General features: G+C 39.7%; 1 protein-coding gene across 2 annotated transcripts; it reads left to right on the top strand.

Moving 5' to 3' along the window:
* Positions 1 to 1179: 1179 nt before the first annotated feature.
* TMEM106B (transmembrane protein 106B) lies at positions 1180 to 23250 on the top strand. 2 transcript variants are annotated; one of them, XM_045578303.1, is made up of 8 exons: positions 1180 to 1196; positions 4845 to 5066; positions 7979 to 8042; positions 10184 to 10343; positions 12218 to 12358; positions 13114 to 13163; positions 15547 to 15600; positions 16951 to 23250. In XM_045578303.1, the coding sequence occupies exons 2-8, from the start codon at positions 4847 to 4849 to the stop codon at positions 17087 to 17089; spliced, it is 828 nt and encodes a 275-aa protein (XP_045434259.1). In that variant the 5' UTR covers positions 1180 to 1196; positions 4845 to 4846; the 3' UTR covers positions 17090 to 23250. The 2 variants fall into 2 exon arrangements, with proteins under 2 accessions (XP_045434259.1, XP_036285201.1); XM_036429308.2 differs by lacking the exon at positions 1180 to 1196 and adding an exon at positions 1638 to 1760.
* Positions 23251 to 24033: the final 783 nt, after the last annotated feature.

Genomic DNA, 24033 nt, shown 5'->3' with positions numbered 1-24033 from the left:
CCCCACTGTGACTTTTCTAACTGGCCTTGTTTCTTATTCCCAGAGTCTCTCACTCCAGTCATGCTTTCCTTTTTCTCTACCTATGCTTAGGGTTGCAGGCTCCATCCCCAGTGTAGAGGCAGCCGATCAATGATTCTCTTGGGCCTCCCTCTACTTTGAGAACAATTTTGACCTTTTGTAGGAAACATAAAGGTCCTTGGTTTATTAAGCTCCATTCTTGGATTAGTAGCTTCCATACGTGTACTATTCAAACATTTTGCCTGGATCCTTAACTTGCATTATGGTGTCTGTTTCTTCAGGGTTTTTCATACTGTTTTAAGGATGGCCCCGCCCGCATGGCTCAGTGGTTAAGATTCAGTCAATGAGCCAGGAGGTCACAGTTAAGATTCCCAGCCCCGATTGCCGCTGGATCCCCAGTAGGGGGCGTGCAGGAGGCAGCTGATCAATGATTCTTCTCCTCTTTGATGTTTCTATCTCTCCTCCCTTCTTCTCTGGTAGCAGTAAAAATGTATTTTTTTTTTTTTTAAAGAATGGCCTCTTCCTGAAACTTTTTTCTTTAATTCTAATCATCCAATCTAACCCTGCAATCTGGCAGTATTACATCCCAAATGGACTGACCTTTTGGATTTGGCAAACTGCCTCGCTGAACACATAAAACTTGCCTATCATTCTCTAACTTCAGCTACAGTTATGGCCTCCGAAGAAAAAGAAATTGTGATTTACTGTCTCACCTTAGATTGCTGTTCTGATTATGTTAACTCATAACCTTAAGCTATAAATACAGGAGCTACTAGTCAAGATACAAATACTAGAATAGGCTACTTAAATCCATGAAATGTCCAACTTCCTGCAAGCCATGAGTCCCGTCTGTGCTCAACAGTTACCCCCTGCATTTCACTTAACCCTCAGAACAACTGTGTAATGTTGTTATTCTCATTTTCTAACCTTTGAGGCGCTGAGCAAAGCAGCCCAGGGTGCACCGATGCCTGGAAGCGCCGGGCTCGCCCACTCCTGCCAACCAGCCGCCGAGGAGGGAAAGGGCGGGGCGGGGGACGCCAAGTGCAAAACCAACCTAAACCCAAACCGAAAAGAGCAAAAACTGGACTCCCTCCTGCTTACATCTTCCTGCCACTGAACAAGAGGCTCTAAGTTAAACTAAGTGCGACTTCATTGTATTAAATTACATTAAAACAGACGTGAGCGCATCATCCAGCTCATCCCCCGCCCAGCGCCGTGATGGTCCTGGTCCTGGTCCAGGTCCACTCCCGGGCCAGGACCAGAAGCCGGCCCAGCGGAGGGCTGCAGCAGCGAGGGCACGTTTTTCCCCTTTGGAAAGGGAAATTGCCTCACCGGGGTGTGGAGGATGGAGTAATACCACTATTTTTAAATTTCCTAGGGCCCTGCAGCCCACGTTTACCTTTCAGTCTTGGGAGACCAAGGTAACAAACGCACGCGCGCATCTGCGCGGCGGCGGCCGCGCTTCGGGGGTCGGACCGGCGGGGGCACGGCGCAGGCGCAGGCGCAGGCGCGGGGCACGTCCGGGCCGCGCACGCCCAGGAGCGCGCTCTGCGCAGGCGCGGGCGCAGGTCGCCACAGGCCCGGCGTCAGCTGATCCGGTGCTCGCATCGCTCCGGCCCCTGCTCCGCGGCGGCCCTGCTGCAGCCAGCGGCTCCCGCCCGGGCAGCCTGACCGCGGGCTCGGCGACCCTGTCCTCCGGCCCGTCCGCGCCGGAGGGAGCAGCTCGGGACCCCCCAGCGCCGGTGAGCGACCCCCGCTGCGCGGCCCGGGTCCCCTTCCGGCGCGGAGGGAGGGGAGACGCCGCGCAGCTGGGCCGGCCGGGCGGCGGGGGAGGAGCTCGGGGCTGTGTTTTGGAGGATGTTGTGCCACCACTTCCTCCCACTGGGACCCAGAACCAGAACCAGACCCAGAGACCGGGACCCAGAACCAGACCGGGACCCAGACCCAGACCCCGATCCAGACCCAGACCCCGATCCAGACCCAGACCCAGACCCAGACCCAGACCCAGACCCAGACCCAGACCGTGACGCCCGGGGTCGATTCCACGCCCCCACAGCTTGGGAGGCCGCTGGTGTTGCTGTTTCTGAGTTTCCTTGCACGGTTGGCTGGGTCTTAATTTTAACCTTTCCCGAGGAGACTGTAGGCTAGATTTTGTTTTATCTGTGTGTCGTTAAAGGAAGGGACTGGCTTCCTTCGTTATCGCAGGAAATTACGATCCATTTAAATTGGATGGACGGCTGTTTTGTGTGTGTGTTTTTCTTTCTCTCTCTTCCTACCGAGTCTGAGTTCCAGTTTGGTTTTCAGTAAATTAAAAGGCTGCGATAAGACAAACAAACAACACTTGGAGCACACAGAAGAGAAGGGGGCTTAGAATCTCTCTATACGCCAACCAGCCTCCAGGAATAAAAGTGCTTAAGTTTATAAGGGTTCTGAGGAAATTTTAGCAAGAAGTGTGGGGATGCCCAGTACCATTAGCCTTGAAACAAACACCTTTTTTTTTTTTTTTAATTTCATTGATTTCAGAGAGGAAGGGGTGACGTCGAGAGAGAGAGAGAGAGAGAGAGAGAGAGAGAGAGAGAAAGAGAAAGAGAGAGAAACATAAACATCAATATCAGTGATGAGAGAGAATCACTGATCGCCTGCCTCCTGCACGCCCCACACTGGGATAGAGCCTGCAACCAGCACTGGACTGTGACCTCTTGGTTCATAGGTTGAGCTGAGGCATGCAGGCAGGGCAAACACACACACATCTATCAAGGCAACTGCTAGAAGAGGTCCAGACAGAGCCAGTGGCTTTGCCTTCTGTGTCTTTCTCTCCTGAGACATATCTGTGCCTGGCAAGTATTGGCTTGGCTGGGATCTAATGTCATTGAAACAAATCAAGAGAAGATAATGCATTTGTAGAAGTCATAAATTATGTTTTTGAACTTATAAAAATGGCTTTAAATTTATACTTAACTTTCCCCTCATTATTTTTGACATTGTTATGCCAAAATTTTGAAAGTGATATTTTGTATGGGTAAGTTATCCTATATAATAAAGAGGTAATATGCAAATTAACCCTCATGCCCTCATAAGATGGCTGCCTATGGCCAGGCTGACAGGGGTTAGTGAGGGATGACCAAATGACTGAACAAGCAGACTGCATGGGGTGACCAGGCCAGCAGGGCGGTTAGTGAGGGCTGTCAAGAGGGGGGCAATTAGGAGCAACCAGGCCGATGGGGGGCAGTAAGAGGCAACCAGGCTGGCGGAGGGGAGGCGGTTAGTGGCAACCAGGCTGGCAGGATGAGAGTGCAACAAGGCCAGAAGGAGGAGCAGTTGGAGGTGATTAGGCAGGGGGGGCAGGGCAGTGAGAGGCCACTAGACCATCAGTGGGGGCAGTAGGGGGGGACCAGGTTGGCGGGAGGTGGGGCAGTTAGGAGCAGGTAGGCAGGTGAGTGATTAGGAGCCAGCGGTCCAGGGTTGTGAGATGAATGTCCAGGAATCTGGCCTAAACCGCAGTTGGACATACCCCAAGGGATCCCAGATTGGAGAAGGTGCAGGCTGAGCGAGAGAACCCCCCTCCCATCCCCCATGCATGAATTTCGTGCCTCTAGTATTCAATATTTTGAAATGCTCCTTTCATAATTTTAACTCTGCCAACTGCTGAATGAGAGAAAAACATGTAGAATTTGGTTTTTGAATTATTTTTGTTGCAAGTGTTTAAACGTTTAAAGCAAAGAAATGTATGGATGAGAGGGATTGTAAATTTTATTTATCACAAAGGAGCATGAATTTTAAAAGATTGAAAAATACTATTTTGAATTTGCTTGGTGATACCTAATTGTTATCTGCCCAAAGAAACTTTTGCCTTTGGTGCTTATTGGTTTAAAGGCAATATGTGTTTGTGTTTTATTCTAAGAAATGTGAAGCCCACATTACTTTTCAGAGAACCCAGAGAAAGTATGTTAAATTGTAATGTTGTTTGAAAGTCCATTCTCATCACAAGTCTGATATGATATTATTTCATAGCTATGGGGCCCAGTGCACAAATTCATGCACCTTGAAAGGAAATGTGGACTGCGAGGCTGTGGTGGGCACAGCGGCAGGTCTTGGCCCATCCTCCACAACCCCACCCAGCCCCCTCCACCACGGCCCCGGGTCCCCTGTCTGCCAGCAACCCCACCGCCTCTTCCACGTGCTAATGGCACCAGCCCCACTCTCACCCGCTGGTGGCACAGAGCAATTGGGGCCAGCGCCATCAGCAGGTGCAAGCAGTGGCTGCTGCCCCAATTGCCTCTCAGGAGCAGGGAGAGGTGGAGAAGCCCTGAGGGGCAATTGGAGCCAGCACTGCTGCTCACACCCACTGATGACACTGAGCAGCAGGCAGGACCACAGCACACAGGAGCAAAGAATTTTCAGTAACCACCAGAGGCTTGCCCCGGTGACAGCAACCGGTCCCCTGCCTTGGTGTGCCCCTCCCCCCTCACCTACTTCACCATCCTGCCACAGCTGATGTCTGCCATGTTCCCCGCATGTCCCCTCGTGGTCAGCACACATCATAGTGACCAGTTGTTCCACTGTTCAGTCTATTTGCATATTAGGGTTTTATATATATATATAGATATTTTGATAGATAAACACTTTTGGACTCAAGTAAATGGCTTCATTGTTTCAGACATTACTTTGATTGAATATAATTCTAATTCCCAAAGTAGTCTGTCTGAATGTTTGAACATTCCCCTGAAGTTTTCTAAGTTAATTAGATTGGTATAAATGTTTCATAAGGTTCTTGCTTGTATATGTTTTGTGTGCGAAGTTTATTATAAATTACTCTTTTTCTTTAGACATGGGAAAGTCTTTCTCTCATTTGCCTTTGCATTCAACTAAAGATGATGCTTATGGTGGAGTCGCATCAACTGAAAACATGAGGAATGGACTGGTTAGTAATGAAGTCCATAATGAAGATGGAAGAAGTGGAGATGTCTCTCAGTTTCCATATGTGGAGTTTACGGGAAGAGACAGCGTCACCTGCCCCACTTGTCAAGGAACAGGAAGAATTCCTAGGGGTATGTGCATTGTTTCCCTTTAAAGAATGATTTCAGGTATTGGCACAAGAGGAACTAATTGCATGAAGGAGGATGGTATATGATGATGAGTCAAATAGGAAAAAAAAAAAAATATCAATTTGTGGAATATCATAGAAATCAGAGGGAAATAATTCCTGTGCGCTGTTTCCAAGCTACAGAAATATGAAAGTACGTTTGTGCTCTTCTCGCTATCTGCTTGGTTAGAGTTGACAATGTGACTCTGGAGAAGCCTCAAGGAAAGGACAGAGTGGCAGTAGAAGGTCTAGCAGAGTCTCTGATAGATGCCTTGGGTTGGGAAAGTTTATATTTGAGTTGGCCTTTGAATGTGATGATTTTTATCTTTGCAATGATAGTGACTGAGAATAAAAGGATTATTTCCGTTGAAGGGATTAATGTACCAGACTAGGGGAGGGGAACATTACCTGGATATGTTTTTGAAGTATGGCCAATGGGCTTTTTTGGCAACTGGAAGTGGATAGTGGGAAATCGAGAATGTCTACAAAGGTATTTTTTGTCTGAGCAACTGGAAGAATGAACTAGTTATTAGGATTGAGAAAAGGCTTGAAGGTGTGTATGTCAGGAGAGAGCTCAGTTTTAGTTATGTATGTTTGGAGATGCATATTTGACACCTACGTGGATATGTGCAATAGGCAGTTATAATGAGGGCCTGGAATTCAAGTGCAACATGTAGGCTGGAGTCAGCAGTATACAGGTGATACTTAAAGCTGAGATGGATGAGGGTGTTATAGGATAGTAAGAAAGTATGAAAATTCTAGGACAAGCGAAATAGGGAAACTAAACAGATAGTTAAACAGCAGTTTGCAGCCACCTAGTAAATCCTAACGTCCCTAAATAAGGACACTTAAGAGTAAGTTGTTTGTAGTTCTCCCCAACCAGAGGGTAATAGCTTAAATGACCCTACTCAGGGAGGCAGGTAACAGAAATCCAATTAGTGCCACTTGCCAACCAGACCCAAGGACAGACAGATTAAGAGAATAAATCTCATTTTGGTACATCAGCATAAGCTAATGGATATTCTACTGATCCTCCTTTAAGGACTTTCCTAAATGTCCAGCCTTTAAAACCCCATGAAAAGAAAGGTCCTAGCAGGCCTAACCATTCTCTTCCCCCATAGGCCATGCCATTCTCTTCACGCACAGGCATGAGGTCTCTAAACTCTAAGGGACCTTATGAGACTTGCAACCAGGAGAGCAATGGGCTGTAGCATTTTGTCCCAGGTTAACCCCTGAACCTGTCTCCAAGGCCCTCTTTTCTCTTACTTCCCAGTGAGCCAAGGCAGCCCAGCCTAGGCTCTCCAGTTGCTTCTTCTATGTATGCCCTTGTTGCTAAGTGTGTTTTTGCTACCTTCAGTAAATTCTTGCTTACACTTCTGCACTTTGTCTCTTGATTAAAACCTTTCCTTTAATACGTTAAGCGACATGTCAGTCACCGGTGACTGGCAGTATACTTTCCGTCCGGACCTCATCAGTCACTGGTGCCGACAGCATTTGGGTGAAATCAGATATCTCAGGCTAAATGGAAAGGAAGACAAAACAGGCTTGGCGCTTAATGTGTTAAGAAGATAAGAACCAAGGTCTTGTAGTCTCACAGATAACAAGAGCACCAAGTTCAGCATTGTGGAATAAAAAGCCCTAGCACTGAACCCTTGAGCATTACATTTTGAGGTCAGTGACATGAGAAAGAATTAGCAGACACTGACAGAGCAGCTAGTGTAGGAGGAGGAAATCTGTATTTAGTGTCCTAGAAGGTAAATGTGGAACATATACAAAGGAGAAAAATTGATGGACTGTGTTAAATATTACTGATAGATCAATTAATGTGAGGACTAAGAACTATTGGATTTGCTGTTGTAAAGACTATTGGATTTGGAATCGGGTACAGAGGAGGAGCTGTTATATAGTGTGAAGATACAATAGTTTTTGCATTGAGTTTTACTGTGTAAAAAAGGAGTGAAGTAGTATAGCTGGAGGGTACTGTGAGGTCAGGAGAGGGATTTTTATAAGATGGAGTGAATAATATTTGGAGAGAATGATCTACAGACAAAGCATACAGGAGCTGGGAGAATTATTAGACCTGTGCATCTGGCTGTTCTTAGTAACAGGAGAGAATGTGTGGACACAGTAGTAGATAGTTTAGGTACATGTGGTGGTGGGAGCTTGCGAAAGTTCTGTTTGCTACATCCTGAGCTCAGAGTGAGTATGGGGAAGAAGATATTGGATGTTTCAAAAAAACTTGATGTTATGAAATGGTGGTCTTGGTATGTCAGGTTGAGAGTGTGAACTAAGGAAATTAGTATGGTTGTTGGTATCATTAAGGGCTACTTGAAATTAGTGATCTAAAATCAGATCAGTGAGTATAGTTTGATGTTTTTCTCTCTCACATTTAACTGTGGATATAGGCACAGTAGCTAAGGGTTGGTTTTAACCGGGATTGTAATTTGTAATTTAGCTAAATGAATACCAAGATGCAATTATATATATATATATATATATATATATATATATATATACACACACACACACACACACACACACACACACAGACATATATTCAATATATAGAGATATATATATATTACATGCGGGTGTGTTGGGAGTAGTCTAAATGAGGGGAAAGTTATGGAGGGTTTGGAAGGAATAATGGAAGCATTATGGAAAGCTTTAAAAGAGAATATAACTTTGGTGTTCTAATGGTTAATACAAAGATCCAAGTTGTATAATTTCTGAAGATTTTGAGAGCAGTTTACTAAAGGAATGTGATGAGAACCACATGATATTTTGGTCTTTCCAAACCAGACTTTGTTGAGCAGTCACTCACTACATTTTTAATTAACTATGTTAATAAAATTTTTAAACTTCTTTAACTCTTAGGGCAAGAAAACCAGCTGGTGGCATTGATCCCATATAGTGATCAGAGATTAAGGCCAAGAAGAACGTAAGTGATTATACTCATAAAAAAATGGCAAATTGTTTTGCTGTATGGTTTTTGTTTTGTTTTGTTTTGTTTTGTTTTTGGGGGTTTTTTTTTGCTTTTCAAGTTATCTGTATTAATAAAAGGGTAAAATGCTAATTAGACCAGGTTGACTAGACATCTTCCGGTAGTCCTGCCTTCCTTCCAGACAAAGCCATGGTGTCAGGGGCCAAGGCAGAGGCGGTTAGGGGTGATCAGGCCAGCAGTAGGAAGCAGTTAGGGAGCTGATCAGGCTGGCAGGGGAGGGTAGTTAGGGGCAATCAGGCATGCAGGTAGAGGTATTAGGGGTGGTCAGGCTGACAAGCGGTTAGGAGCCAGTGGTCCTGGATTGCGAGAGAGATCCTGGATTGGAGAGGGTGCAGGCTGGGCTGAGGGACCTCCCCTCCACTTCCCTGGTGCATGAATTTTGTGCACAGGGCCACTAGCTAACACTATTAAAAGGGGAAAATGCTATCAAATTGTTAAGTATTGCTCTCATATGCTTTTATATCATAAAAAAAAAAAAAAGATTCCTAGTTGGGGTAAAGTCTTGAAAGCAGCATAGTATCTGAATCTTCTCAAATCCATTTATTAAAATAGACAAACTTAAATTAATAGTAGGGAACACACACAGAGAAACATGTTTACTTTTTTTAAATGGGTGTTCCCACTAGCCACAGGATAAAAATGGGTATTCAAACCATGATGACAGCAAGGACTTAACATATTGAACAGCTGTGTGGAAATTGTGAATGGAAGCAAATAGAGTTCCTAAGATTCCCAATGCCACTAATACCCAAAGCAAATACCTTGCCTATAAGAAGAGGATCCCATTCAGAAGGCTTTCAGCAAATACCTCTGAGAATAACCTGTTAACATGGGAGTGCTCCTCACGCTCCAACGTGGAGAGAGTGCAAAAAAGGCCACAGAGATCCATTAAGGGACCCTGAAAAGATCGGAGTGGACTGGCCCTCAAAGACCTGAGGGAAACTGGATAAAACCTTTTACAGAAAGGACAGGCTTATCCTGAGAAGAACCTGCTGGGGATAGGGTCCAGTTTATAAAGGGGAGAACAGGTTCGGTCACTAGAGAAATAATCTCAAAACTATAGAATTGGATATTCATACTGGCCATTTTTTAATACCTTTTATAACAACAGAGAATGGCTATAAACTTGAAATTGATAAGCCGTGTCGATATCTCATTGTTTTAAGAGCTTCCAAAGTAGTTATGGATGAGTAGCCACTTTAGGAAATCACAGTGGCAGAATTCACATGTGAAAATTCTGCCTTGGGGAATTCAAGAGGAGGTCTTGAAATTTATATATTTTTAAAGCTCCCTGTCTTGATTTGAATGTGCAGCCCAGTTTGGGAGTCACTGCAGTTATGTTATATCTATAATAAGCCTGAAATCCCAGTCTCTGATAAGGTAAATTGTAGAGGGCCGCTTGGGAAGTCACATGAGCAATTTTCCTTAATTATCATCAGCTGAACTCGTGGCATAAGCAGAGCCACGCCTTGGGAACATGTTTCCCAAGATGGTGGACATGTTGTCAGCTTGGCCTTCATATCAGCCCAGGTGTCAGCAGGGGTGGGACTAGAAATGTAAATCCAGGCATGCTAGGGCCTACTTAAGAATTCAAATAAGTTGGTGTTACTTCCTGGTATTGGGGGTATAAAATAAATGCGCTGTGATGGGTTGTTGTCATTGTCTTCCTGCCCCTCCAGCAGAGAGAATGGTGGCCCACCCAGCTCCCAGATTTAAATCTATCTCTGTGTCTTCTCTCTTTATTTCTAATATTTCTCAATCCCTGCCTGCCTCCACTTAGAACTGGTTCATTCATCTCTCTTTCCGTGCGGGACAGGGAAAAGGGAGATCCCTGCGATGTCTGGCCCCCACCGCATCAGGCTCCCGCAGTAAATACATCTTTTAAGGAAAACATTTCAGTACTTAGTAGACTCAGACCCAAGCCTACTAAGTACTTTAATAATGTAAAAAGTTGATAAAATACATTTTATACAGCTAGCATAATAGGGGGAAAATTCAGGTTGAAAATATCCTTTCTAAGTGTTTCATTGTGTAATTTTTGGTGCACATATGTTTAAATACTCCATTTTCTTTTTCAGAAAACTGTATGTGATGGCTTCTGTGTTTGTCTGTCTGCTGATTTCTGGATTGGCTGTGTTTTTCCTTTTCCCTCGCTCTATCGACGTGAAATACATTGGTGTCAAATCAGCATATGTCGGTTATGATGATGCAAAGCGTACAATATATTTAAATATCACAGTAAGTAAAACTTTATCTTAAAAATAGTTTACTTCATTCTTTTATGATGTTAAGCAGTACCTTTGTCCTTGTTGAGAGAAGATTGAATGTGATGCTGGTCAGCTTGCGTTTTGTGTGTCTACAGTATTAACTTTCTCTGTCATTTCTGGTTCTGCTGAAAGTGGTGAGTAATAAATACGGTCAGTTGTGTATGCAAAATCATTTAGCATTTGAAGATGCCTTTGGGAGGATAAATGAATTAAACAATTAATAGCTACAAAAAAATCCTGTATAATAGAGAGCTAATATGCAAATGGTCATCACGCCTTCATACCATCACACTGTAACAGCTCAGACACTCAACACTGGGGAGAGAGGAATGGGGACCAGCCAGACTGTGGTCTGACAGTCCTGGGTGCCAGCAGCTGCACCTCCACCTCCGACTTGGGAGAGGGACAAGCCGCATGCTCCATGGTCCCGGGCACCAGTGGCTGGCCCAGCTCAGGAGAGGGAAAAGCCATCCGCCCCACGATCCTGGGCGCCAGCGCCTGTGGCTACAGCCTGGGAGAGGGATAAGCTGCCCACCCTGCGGTCCCAGGCACCTGCGGCTGCCCGCCATGGTCCCCCCCCTGCAGCTGTGGCCGGCCCAGGCGAAACTGGCCTGGGTCCTGGGTGCTTATGGACAGCCAGAGGGAGGGAAGCCCGGGTCCTGGGCGTCTATGACCAGCCGGAGGAGGGAATCCTGGGTCCCGGGTGCGGGGCAGAAGCGGTTAGGGGCGATCAGGCCAGCAAGGGAGCAGTTATGGGTGGTCAGGCCGGTAGGGGAGCAGGTAGGGGTGATCAGGCAGGCAGGCAGAAGTGGTTAGGGGTGATGAAGCAGGCAAGCAGAAGTGGTTAGGGGTGATCAGGTGGGCAGGCAGGCAGAAGTGGTTAGGGGTGATGAGGCGGGCAGGCAGGTAGAAGTGGTTAGCGGTGATCAGGCGGGCAGGCAGGCAGAAGTAGTTAGCGGTGATCAGGCGGGCAGGCAGGCAGAAGTGGTTAGGGGTGATGAGGCGGACAGGCAGGCAGAAGTGGTTAGCGGTGATCAGGCGGACAGGCAGGCAGAAGTAGTTAGCGGTGATCAGGCGGGCAGGCAGGCAGAAGTGGTTAGCGGTGATCAGGCGGGCAGGCAGGTGAGTGACTAGGAGCCAGCAGTCCCAGATTGCAAGAGGCAGTTAGACATCCCCCAGGGGTCCCAGATTGGAGAGAGTGCAGACCAGGCACCGGGCCTCTAGTCTATGTATTGTATAATCTGTTTACTTTTCAACATTTGTTTCTGAATTTGAGACAGATGTGAATTAGAATTTAAAAAGTTGGACCTAGTGTTACCCAAGTATAGAAGTAATGCACTTTTATCTTTGTCCAACCAACCAGACTTAAATCTTTTCCATTTTTTCTCCATGGTGACCTGATAAAAATTTCAATTTGTGTATAATATAAAATACTAATTTCTTTTAAACCAAATTTATTTTAAAGTGCTGCTAAATGGCCATATTTATATTTATTAGAATTAGAAATAACTTTATTAACATTTAATAAACATTTAGATGAAATTTAAAAATTATTTTTATTGAATTTTTGCTAATGCCACAAATACCTTTCCTAACATTTTCAGCCTGTACCATTTCTGGGCCTTTTTTTTTTTTTTTTACACTATTGTAGCATATTCAATACATTGTACTCATACATAAAACCAAAAAATTGGTTCATTTGATATTCTTTGACATTTTTGTTAAAACTTTTATTCTAATAATGAAGCATGGCCACAACTGAAGTCATTTTTATTAGTTTGAGTACATCTTCCTTTTGCTTATTTTCAGATAACTTACATGTTTTCTGCCTCCTTTCTTTTGCAGAACACGCTAAATATAACAAACAATAACTATTATGCTGTTGAAGTTGAAAACATCACTGCACAAGTTCAGTTTTCAAAAACAGTTATTGGAAAGTCACGCTTAAACAACATAACAAACATTGGTCCATTGGATATGAGACAGGTAAGCTTCAGTCATGAAATTCTTTGAAGAAGTTAAATGAGTCTCAACTTTATCGTACTACCTTAAAGGAAGTGGGGGTTTCCTCAAAAACTGGACTTTGAAATGTGTCCCATCTATAATAAAAAAAAGCATAATATACTAATGAGACTGGACAGCCGAACAACCTTCTGGATGTCCTTCGGGTTGACCTTCTGGATGAAGCCGGGGCTACTACAGCCGAGGCAAGCCACCAGTCTGCAAAGGCTGAGCCCCTTGCACAAATTTCGTGTATCGGCCTCTAGTGAATATCCTATAAAATAAAAGGGTAATATGCAAATTGACCCTAACAGCAGAACAATTGCTGGACCAGTCACTATGAGGCACACTGACCACCTCTTGGTCCCTTTCCCCGCCAGCAGGCTGCCATTACCCTATGGCCACCCTCTGCAGGAGTGGGGCCCATGAGCAGGCAGGAACAGCCAACCTCTCCGTTCTTTCCCCCAGCCAACAGGCATTGATCACCCCTTGGCAAATGGGAACTGGGGCTGAGTAGTGGGGCCAGCTGAGGGCAGCTGGGGAAGATGGCCCTGGTTGCAAGCCAGGCCTAGGGACTGCCCGTGCATGAATTTTGTGTGTCGGGAGCCTCTAGAATAAGAGTAAGTCTTAGCATCAGACTCGTAAAGGGAGATTTCTGAACTCTTGGAAGTTATGAAATGTATCTGAAATGTTTGATTGTTGATCCAATTCTCTCTTTATTTTTATTTTTTGCCTTTCAGATTGATTATACAGTACCTACTATCATAGCAGAGGAAATGAGTTATATGTAGTAAGTTCTGATTTTTATTTTTCTCTCATTAAATTATAAAATATGAATTAAATATATATGTATTTTATCTCCCATAATCTTAGCAGTCACAAGACCACATTTTGGAATATTCCTTCTGGCTTCTGCTTATCTCTGTTTTCCTCTTCTCCCTTTTCAACGTACTTGACATTTATGTACAACACCTGATTTTTTTTTTAATTAAGATCATATATACAGTGTCACTTTATGTTTGCTGTTTTAAAATCATATTCTCATATATTCTATTATTTGTTGATGTTTTATTATAGGAAGATTTATCATGCTAATACAGTCAAGCCTCATTTCTCAAATGTTTCTCATCTCAAATAATTCTGTTCTCAACTCAGTTCACAGAAAAAAATATATATGGGTTCTTAAAGTAAACCAAACTTTGGTTTTCAATGTTCATGCTGATACCTCAGCATGACAAAAAAATCTCTCTCAGGCAGCTGGGAGAAAATATTTTTGTTGCAGGCTGAATCAACCATTAACACAATTTTAAAACAGAGAGAGGCTCAAGAGTGCTAATGGCCCTAGCTGATTTGGCTCAGTGGATAGAACTTAGGCCTATGGATTGAAGAATCCTTGATTCCATTTCAGTCAGGAGTACCTGCCTGGGGGGCAGGCTTGATCTCCAGTAGGAGGCATGAAAATCAATGATGTTTTCATCCCTCTCCTTTCCTATCTCTCTAAAAATCAATAAAAAAAAATTGGGAAAAGGTCAGAGCAGGCAGGAAAGGTCAATGGGGGGGGGGGGGGGGAAAGGAGACATATATAATATTTTCAACAGCAAAGAATTTAAATTAAAAAGATTAAAAATATTAATAATAAAATATATAATGACATTTATATTTTAGGACAAGAAGGTAAAGAAGTTCTTTAAAAAAAATTGGGGCAGGGAAGAGTGCTAGTATTGCTGAGGGTGCGAAAGAAACAATGATTACAGGCAATTGAAGAGGTAGAAAAACTGATGTTGATTTGGGTAAATAAAAAGCCATTAGCCAGTGACAGCATTTCAGGGAGGCTGCATGCTGACCTCCATGAAAGATACCCCTGGAACAAGTGCTGACAGTGATTCTTTAAGGCCAGTAAGGGTGGTTTGATAAATGTAAGAAGTAAAGTGTTTTGGTTTTTTTAGATTAAACAGTACATTTGACATGTACTCTGTATAAGAAAGGTTAAAACGGGGAATCATTTGGGGTCTGGAATGGATTCATTTAATTTATATTATTCCTAATGGGGACATGATTTGGGTTTTTAAACAAATTGCTTGTTGGACAAATTAAGTTTAAACGGATGTTCTACTTTAATGTATAATACTCTTGTCATTTTGTTGTTCTAAAACTTATAAATTGTTTCTAAATGATTATTTACTCTCATTAAGTAAAACAGTGATAAATTTTTATCATCTATTAGCCTGATATAAAACTTCTGAAAAATAAACTGATGAGTGAAATTTCAAAAGGTGAAAAGTAAAAGTAGGGGGAGAGACAAAGTGGCGGCAGTATAGGCAGACATGGTGCAGCCACTGTAGAGAGCAGTATGGAGTTCCCTCAAAACTAAAAATGGAACTCCCATTTGACCCAGTGATCCCACTTCTAGAAACTGGAAACACCAACCAGAAAGGATATATGCACCCCTATGTTCATAGCAGCACAATGTACCATAGCTAAGATTTGGAAACAGCCTAAGTGCCCATCTGCAGATGAGTGGATTAAGAAACTGTGGTACATCTGCACAATGGAATACTGCACTGCAGTAAAAAAGAAGGAACTCCTACCATTTGCAACAGCATGGATGGTCCTGGAGAGCGTTATGCTAAGCAAAATAAGTCAGTTGGAGAAAGATAAATATCACATGATCTCATTTGTGGGAAATAATGAACAACAGAACTGATGAACAAAAACTGATCCAGAGACAGAGAAGAATCATTCAGACTGTCAAACCTCAGAGGGAAGGCAGGGGAGGGTGGGGGTAAGGGAGAGAGATCAAAGAATTTGTATACATGCATATAAGCCTAACCAGTGGACACAGACACAAGAGGTAAGGGCATGAGCAGAGGGGTGGGTTGCACTGTGGGAATAGGACACATATGTAATAACTTAATCAATTAAAAACAATTAAATTTTTAAAAAGTAAAAGTAAATTGCTCTGGCCTATGTGGTTGATCATCATCCATGCACTGAAAGGTCACCTGTTAATGAAAATATTAATCATTATGTGAGATAGAGGAAATGATCAACCAATACTGCTTGCTTATTATATCTTAATAGTATCACTTAGCTTTAGCATTGGAAGAATTGTAATTAAACTTTTACATTTATGTCATAGGTATCATCTGTTCACATTGTTTTCTCTTTAACAGTGACTTCTGTACACTGCCATCCATCAAAGTGCATAACATTGTTCTCATGATGCAGTGAGTATGAATTTTTTGAAAAAGACATTTCTTTGTATAAATTTCAGATTAATAAAATTGGCTTAGAGCAGCAATTTTTAACTGATGTGCTCTGAGAATTTTTAAAGCATGTAATACCTGACTAGTCAGGGACAGTGACCTCTTTTCCCTTAGATTAGGGGTGTCGAACTCAATCAGAGAAGGGGCCAAAATCTAAAATCCAGCCTAAATCGCGGGCCGAATGGTTTACTGAACAGTCATAAACTGTCATTGTGATGGAAACGCAGCGGAGTGCAGTGATGACAGCGCGGTGTGGGCCACATTGCAAGGCCTGGCGGGACGGATTTGGCCCGCGGGACGGATTTGGCCCGCGGGCCTTGTGTTTGACACATGTGCCTTAGATTATAAAAAATAAATAAATAAATAACAGCCAGCATAATATAGCCTTCTAGTGTGTATGCCCTGTCACAAAGTATATAGGTCATATAATAGAGTTGCATCTTATTGGTCATGTTGCATAAGTTTGCATCTGACATACTTTGAAGCAAAAAGGGTAGATAATCACTATTTTATTTTTTTATAAATCAAAATTATACCCTTTTTTTTTATCAGCAAGTAAGTTTTGGTGTGCTGCAGAATTTTAGCAACTAGAGTATGTGTTCCATGAGCCGAAAAGGTTGAAAATCACTGACTTGGAGCATACACAGCATTTTTACAAGGCCATCTCAATTGGGTTTTATGTCTTACAAGAGTACTCTGATGTCCAATAACTATTATCCCATGATACAAATGAGGAGATGGGAGCTCAAGAAGTATTAGTACAGGATCACATGCTGCTGAATAATGAACCTGAACCTTGCAAGAACTCAGGAAAATGTTAGGGGTTGGGACAAGGGGAGGACTGAACTTAGCCTCCAATTCCTTGCTCCCTTTGGTAAATGATCATTAGTATTAGTGAGGAGAAATAACGTTACTGGTTTGTATATTGAGTGTTACCCTAAGCTGTTAAAACATTGTAGGTTATAGGTTTGGAATTTGGGCCATGAGCCTAACATTTGATGAACCCTTTTTCTATAACTATGATTTTTAATAGTATGATGAACTTACACTATATTTTTAACTAAAGATAGGTGTTTTAAAAAAAAAAAATTAACATTTGTTGTATATAATTATTTGGATAGGGTTTACTCAGCGAGCATTCCTGTTGTCTGTTGGGAAAATATTTCCTAAGAGACCCATGTCCAGAATATGTAGCTGTCATCAATCAAATCTCTCCCTGAAGAGAATTTTAATGTCTAAAAGTATTCTCAATTGAGAAAACTTTTATATATGTAACTATTCAGTGTTTCTCCACATTTATTTTATTTTTAGAGTCACTGTGACAACAACATACTTCGGACACTCTGAACAGATATCCCAGGAGAGGTACCAGTACGTTGACTGTGGAAGGAACACGACTTATCACCTGGGCCAGTCTGAGTACCTGAATGTCCTTCAGCCACAACACTGAAAGCTGGACGAGATGCAGCTAGAGAAGAAGAAACAGTATTGATTTTTTTTTTTTTTTTTTTTAATCCTCACCTGAGGATATTTTTCTATTGATTTTTAGAGAGAGTCAGAGAGGGAGAGACACAGAGAAACATTGATGTTTAGAGAGACATGGGGTCGGGGATTTAGCCTGCAACTGAGGTATGTGCCCTTGACCAACACACAGTCTACTGAGCTACACTGGCTAGGGCCCTATTGTTATTTTTTAAACTCTGAAGGATGACGGACTTACTTTCTGAAAGGGGATCTTACATTGAACAACCTAAATTTTATACTACTCTCTATTTACAGCACTCTATACAGCTAAAAGTATGTGGACTTGCAAGTCTCTGCAGCTCTCTACTCCCAAGTACATGACATTGGTACCAGGAACTTTACTTAAGTCTAAGATTACTGATTGGTTTTCTTCTCCCCGCTACCACCATACCCCTTAACCCCCACTCCCCAAAGGTGGAAACTGAGACTTTCCCTACAGGAAAATAAATATTTAAGGTTCACAATTCCAATCACTACTGAAAACATAAGTTTGGTAATGAATATAATTCAAAAAAATTTATTTCTGAAAGATTTTATAGACTTATTTACTGATAGTTTATGCATTATGAAAGACTTTTAAGGACCAACCGTTTTTCCTATTTTATAATTCCCATTGCTACAAGGAAGTATTTCATCTATATGGTATAGTCATTTATCTTTTCACTAAACATTTTTAGTTTTTCATTTGTTGAAATTCTACTCATTTGCATTTTTTGTCCATTTTATTTCAAGCCAGTGCTTGAATAACACAAATTAACCAAAATAATCTTTGCAAAATTCTATACCTAAAATTTTTAAAATCTCTAAATGTTTCACTTGTCTTTTCATTTTAGTTACAGTTTTGTGAAATTTTGGTATAATCTTCAAATATAATTAATGTATAATATTGTAAATAAATTGCATGGCTTTTATACAGCTTTAATGTCAAGTGATACAGATTCAAAAGAAAGATATCCATAAAAATAAAATAAGAAATGAAATTCAGAAACCTATAGAATGTTAATTTATTTCCATTTACATATTAGATCAGGCATAAAGTAAATTTTAAATAAAATATTTTGATGCTCCATTTCTTTTTTAATATTGCTTTTCATACTAAAAATTGTGAAGATACTTTTCATAATTACTAGGTACCCACATTATCAATTTTATGAATGCTTTGAGATAGAAATTCTTTTGGTTGAAATTATCTAAGAAGTCCTGTCAATGAGTGAAAGTGGCTATATCAAAATATAATCAATATTATGCTTTTAAATATTTAATCACTTTGCACATCATATGGATATCATGCCTCTAGCAGTTACATTTTTAAGGTTTTCTACTTGTGGTTTGAATTTTATTTAAAATTGTTTTCAAGTGTAAATTATTGACTTATTCACTTTGTTGTTTTATACTTTCAATACCACTTATCAACTGGGCTTTTTGCCTTTTTACTTATTAAGGTCTAAGTAAATACATACCACTAAGTGTAGGGGCTGACTACGCTATTCAAAAAAAGAGGGAGGGGCGACTTGATATCTTTCTTTTGCCTCATAACAAGAATAAGGCTCCCCTCATTAGACACCTCCCCCGAAGTGTCTCACTTAAGTCTGAAACATTATTATTAATCAGTTTGACTCAATTCTGAAACATGTATTAAATTATTTATATTAATAACTAATTATTGAATTATTAATTACTATGAAGCCCTCCTTTCTAACTATTTGTCATCCCTTAATTTATTGCTAACTTAATCCAGTGTTACTGCTAAACTAAAATCACCTCTTCATATTTATTATGGACTTCTGGTCAAACCCAATCTTTTAAGTTTTTTCCTTAGTTTTTTACTACTCTGATTCTTGAAATCCCACACTTCTCTAGTACTGATTCTATTTGTATTTTTCAAATCATTGTCATCTCATTTTCCCTCATTCTCTTCTGACATCTTTTCTTGAGTATTATCTAGACCCTCTTTGACCTCATAATTTCTACTCCCGTGACTTCAGCAATGCAATCATCTATATCAGATCTTCCAAATCTGTTTCCACATGCCTGACCGATTACCCATCCAGTTTCCCATGTAGCTAGTAACCTAGAGATACTAATATTTCAGTGACTGTGTATAAAACTAAACAGTGTTTTACAAAATCTTATTTTTTGTTTTTTTTTCACCTTGTCCTGTTTCCTTCAAAATCACATTCATTTCTTCACAATCATCCTTCAGATATGTCTTCTACAAAAATCAATCCTAATTTATTTTCTTGCTTTGTATCTTACAACCTTGGAAAACTATATAGTATAAATTAAATGGATTTTTTTGTTGATTTGTGCTTCTAAAATTCTTTTGGATTCATAGATCTAAACTTACAATACCTACTTTCTGTGAGTTTAAGTCAGAAAAAAACCCACTAGAATTTACAATAAGTATTTTTTTAAAAAAGGTAGTAGAGAAATAAAGATCACCTATGACTACTTTCAGAGTGGGTTAAGTAACTACCAGAATAAGCCTAAAACAGCAGGCTATAAATTAATAACATTATAGAAGCACATTTTGGTAAGGCCGAATTATAGCCTTTTTTTTTTTTTTTAATCTGGGAAGAATAAATGAGGCTTATCTTTTCTTAGGTCATTGTCTGAGGTAATTCTTTACATGATAATAGGATAGGTATCTGCATTTTTTTCAAAATGCTCTCAAACCTTATCCAAAAGACATGGTAAAGATACTACATATTTTTTTCTGATAATTCCAAGGATAACTTTCTCTTAAATTACACATTTAATAGCCTGGCCATTCTAACAAGATATAATACTATAAAAAGCCCGTGTGTGTGGGTATCACATGTATATACCTTGTGTCCTTTTCATAGCACTTTCATAGGTTTTTCTTAGGTGATTTACCGCAGCCCTGTGAGTTAGACAGAAGAGGGCAGGATCCTCTTTTTTTGGAACAGGAAGGAGAGGCATGGAGAAGTTGAGGGACGTGCTAAACTTGACACATTTAGTAAATACTTTGACTGGGCCAGACATAGTTTTCTGTCTCCTATATCTGTGCTCTGTCATTTAAAATATCCATTGGAAATGTCATTGATTCGGGTTAGTATGATCAAAAATTAGAGGAACTGTTCACATGCTTAATAGTCACACTCAAAATAATATTGATGTACTGTGGTTTAGTACCTGGAATATTTTAAATGGGAAATTAACACCAGTAAAATATTTTGGACCATAATCTATAGCTTAATGGTTTTTGTAAAATTTAGTACTTGATCATTCCAATAAAGATATGACATGTCATCAGAGTAGACTATTTATAAGTAATAGAGGTTTTTTGAGATTTTAAATATGAACAGTATGAAAACATTAGATACCAGACCAATTACTTGAAATTGCTAAAATGGTTACTATATAATAAATAACATGTAAATGACTTTTTATTTGTGTACAGTTTTTCTATGCCTTTTTTTGTTCAGGACAATGAGTTAATTATTTTTTCTAAAGATTCATGACAAAATAAAATACAAAAAAAGCAAAGAAAATTCACTTCAGATCTTTTGAATTGTAGTTTGGAAATGACAGAGTGCAGTGTTAGAATGTATAGGAAATGACTGCCAAAGCATGATGAAAGTAACCTAGGACACTTCAAATGTTAGTCTGATGAGTCCTTTGTGCTTCTTAGCCCTATTATTGCAATATAATTCTGGATATTTCATTGGAGGGCATGTCCCCAACTGTCTCCCATGCTATTTTTTGTTTTTGTTTTTTAATTAGGGTTCTTAATTCTTTATGTAATGATTACATATTATTTGAAAATATACTTTGTTAGATACTTGACCCTTAAGTCACTGCTAGGTATAGCTAATATTTATTGTTACTTACTGTGTCACATACTGTATTAATCTTTTGTGTGTATTATGTTACTCAGAAGAGCTCTTTAAGGTGGACACTGTTGTAACCGCCCATTTTATATGAGAGAAAATTGAGTTTTACGGAAGTTAAGAAATATAGTTAAGATTTTAAGTGGCAGATTCAAGATTTACAAGCCTGTAACTCAAGCATTATTGCTCTTACAGTTAGCATATTTTCTTTCCAGTCTTTGAAAGTGATTGCAAAAATATATTGGTGGTTGTACTTACCATATAAAACTTTGAAGTGTTTGATAGTACAGTTGATCCTTGAACAATGAAGGGAAAGTTGGGGATGGAGAACTACCACACAGTTGATAATTGGCATATGCAAGTAAATACAGTCATCTGCATATGCTGATTTTCTTTTTCTTTTTTCTTTTTTCTTTCTTTTTTCTTTTTTTTTTTTTATTGTGGCAGCACCACTCAGCCAGAAGCCAGCACTAGGGATGTCAAACTGACGGTTTAGGCCTGCTCCCTCCAGGCCTAAGCCATCGGACATTCCCAAGCGCTCCTCTACTGTGAGAGGGCGCAGGCTGAGGGCCACCCCACCCCAGGTGCACCAGTTTCGTGCACCGGGCCTCCAGTTTGGATATAAATAGGCCTCCGCAGTCCAAACCTGTATTGTTCAAGGGTCAACTGTTTTCAAAAGTAATATTAGGAGACTTTATTATTTTGTAGATATTTGGTATAAAAATGCTTATCATTGATTTATAAATATATTTTTGTTAGGATTTATTTCTTTTAAAGGATGAAAAATTTTTAATTTAAAAATACGTATCAACCTTCTTTGATTAGCATTATAAATTGACTTTCAAGCTATTAAGTTGCAAGCCAAAGGTGGTTACATTCGGTCATAACATCTTGAAAGCAGCAAATACTTGACTCATATTCACATAGAAATAATTGATTTATCTTGTAAAAATATTTGAAATGAGATGTTTATCTTAAACTTTTATTTTAAGAGGAAAATGTGTTTGAGAAGATAGGATTAAAATACTGTTAAACATTATTTCTTTAAAAAATGTATTTTTACATGAAAACAATATATTTACAATGTTCTTGAAACAAAAATTTCACTTCTATATCCCAGATCGTCTTATTTTCAAAATAAACATTTTCATTTGTCAACTGAAATTTCTAATTAGAACTAATATTTGTGTATTTTTGTGTTTAGTCAGAATGTAAATTTCACAGTGGATTTTTTAAATTATCCTTTATTTGGAAGAAAGCAAATAATATGTTCATAAAAGTTACTACTGGGGGGAAATGGTAATTTTAATTTTTTAAAAACTAATAATATAATTGGTTATGTTTGCAGTTCATTTTACATGTGTTTAGCACAGGCTGTAAGTTTACAAATATAGTATGGTCTGTATTGATCCAAAAAATATTTCATAAATTCATATAACAAATGTCAAGTTTTTCATAGCTAAATCTAATTCTTCTAGAAGGAAATTGTTGCCTTCTGTTTAATTACATTAAATGAAATGTGTTTAAATGCGTTCGGCATATTTTGTATACTAAAAAACAAAACACAAAAGGGATTAGTATTGAGCCAATGGCCAAGAGGTAATATTACTACCATGTAGACTGTTACAGTGTAAACTGTTTCACTTCCCCCAGAACTTTAGAAACTGGAAGTCTGGGAGCTGCAGCATCAGCTGTAGTTGGGTGATTCATCTTAAAATTACTGTGTGACATGGAGCATATATGCCAACTTGCAAAACATGCATAAGTTCATTATGTAATGGTTTGTTTTAGGCATGAGATATCAGCAAGCCACATCTTGTGTGTTTTGTCTTACATTTTTTTGTAGAACTAAATTACATGAGATTTTTTAAAATAATTTGAAATGCTTGCTGACTTGACCTCCTTAGTCAAATATTTGAATGATGGCATTACTGGGTAGATTCTAACCCATGATTCTAATTATGGAATAAAGAGTAATATAGTTATGAGACTGTGTATAGGGTACTTTTTGTATTATACATTAGCCCCCATTATACACTTACTTAAATTTCAAGTCCAGCAGTTAACTATTGTTGCTGTTCATGTAACAAAACATGCTTATGATAGTAAAATGTGAAGTGCCCCCCAAATACTATTATTTTTAACTCACTTGTAACTGTTAACTCTTGTAACTGTTATAATAAAATTTGTAACAATTTTAGCATGAAAAAATAAAAGTTGTATTAGTCAAGTATGTTCGTTATGCTTTTGAAATTACCTTTACATAAATAAATCAGTTTAGATATTGAAAGCCCTTTAGCTTAAAGTTCTATTTACAACCTTTACTCAAATTCTACGTTCATAACATCTTTGATTTATTTTTTCTTTATCCCCTTAGAGATTCTGATTCATTGCTGAATTCTATCTGTTCATCAATATCTTTGGAGTCTGTCTCATACTTGAAATTAGGCTGTATTTTTAATCTAATCTTATTTCTTTCAATGCCCAGCTGCAGTGTTCTACCCCTCTCTCCCTGCAAACATACGAAAATATTTGCTAACATTTCTCCCTACCCTCAATGTACTTTTAAAAAAATTTCCCAATCACAAAAAAAAAAAAAAAAAATTTAACTCAAAACTTTTTGTTTTAAACTGAAAAACATAGTATCAGCTTGGAGTTAGTGTTTTAATTATGGTTTAAAAAATTGTATGCTCTGAAGTTGTGACATTATACACACACACACACACACACACACACACACACTGGTAATTATGGGGAAAATGAGATTACCTGGGTGTGCTCTACCTAGCCAATTAATCAAGGGAGAAAAGAATCATTAGCAAGTTCATGAGGGTGTGTGTGTGTTTTTGTTTTGTTTTTTGGTTTTGTGTGTGTGTGTGTGTGTGTGTGTGTATTTGGAAAATTAAAAGGTGTAGTCCTAGCCGAGCAAATAGAGCATCGGCCTGCAGACCAAAGGGTCTCAGGTTGATTCCAGATTAAGAGTCTGTACCATGGTTGCAGGCTTCTCCCTGGACCG

Source organism: Pipistrellus kuhlii, unplaced genomic scaffold (assembly GCF_014108245.1).
Source record: "Pipistrellus kuhlii isolate mPipKuh1 unplaced genomic scaffold, mPipKuh1.p scaffold_m20_p_10, whole genome shotgun sequence".
NCBI classification, from domain to species: Eukaryota; Metazoa; Chordata; class Mammalia; order Chiroptera; family Vespertilionidae; genus Pipistrellus; species Pipistrellus kuhlii.
This window is presented reverse-complemented; position numbering and strand designations above follow the sequence as displayed.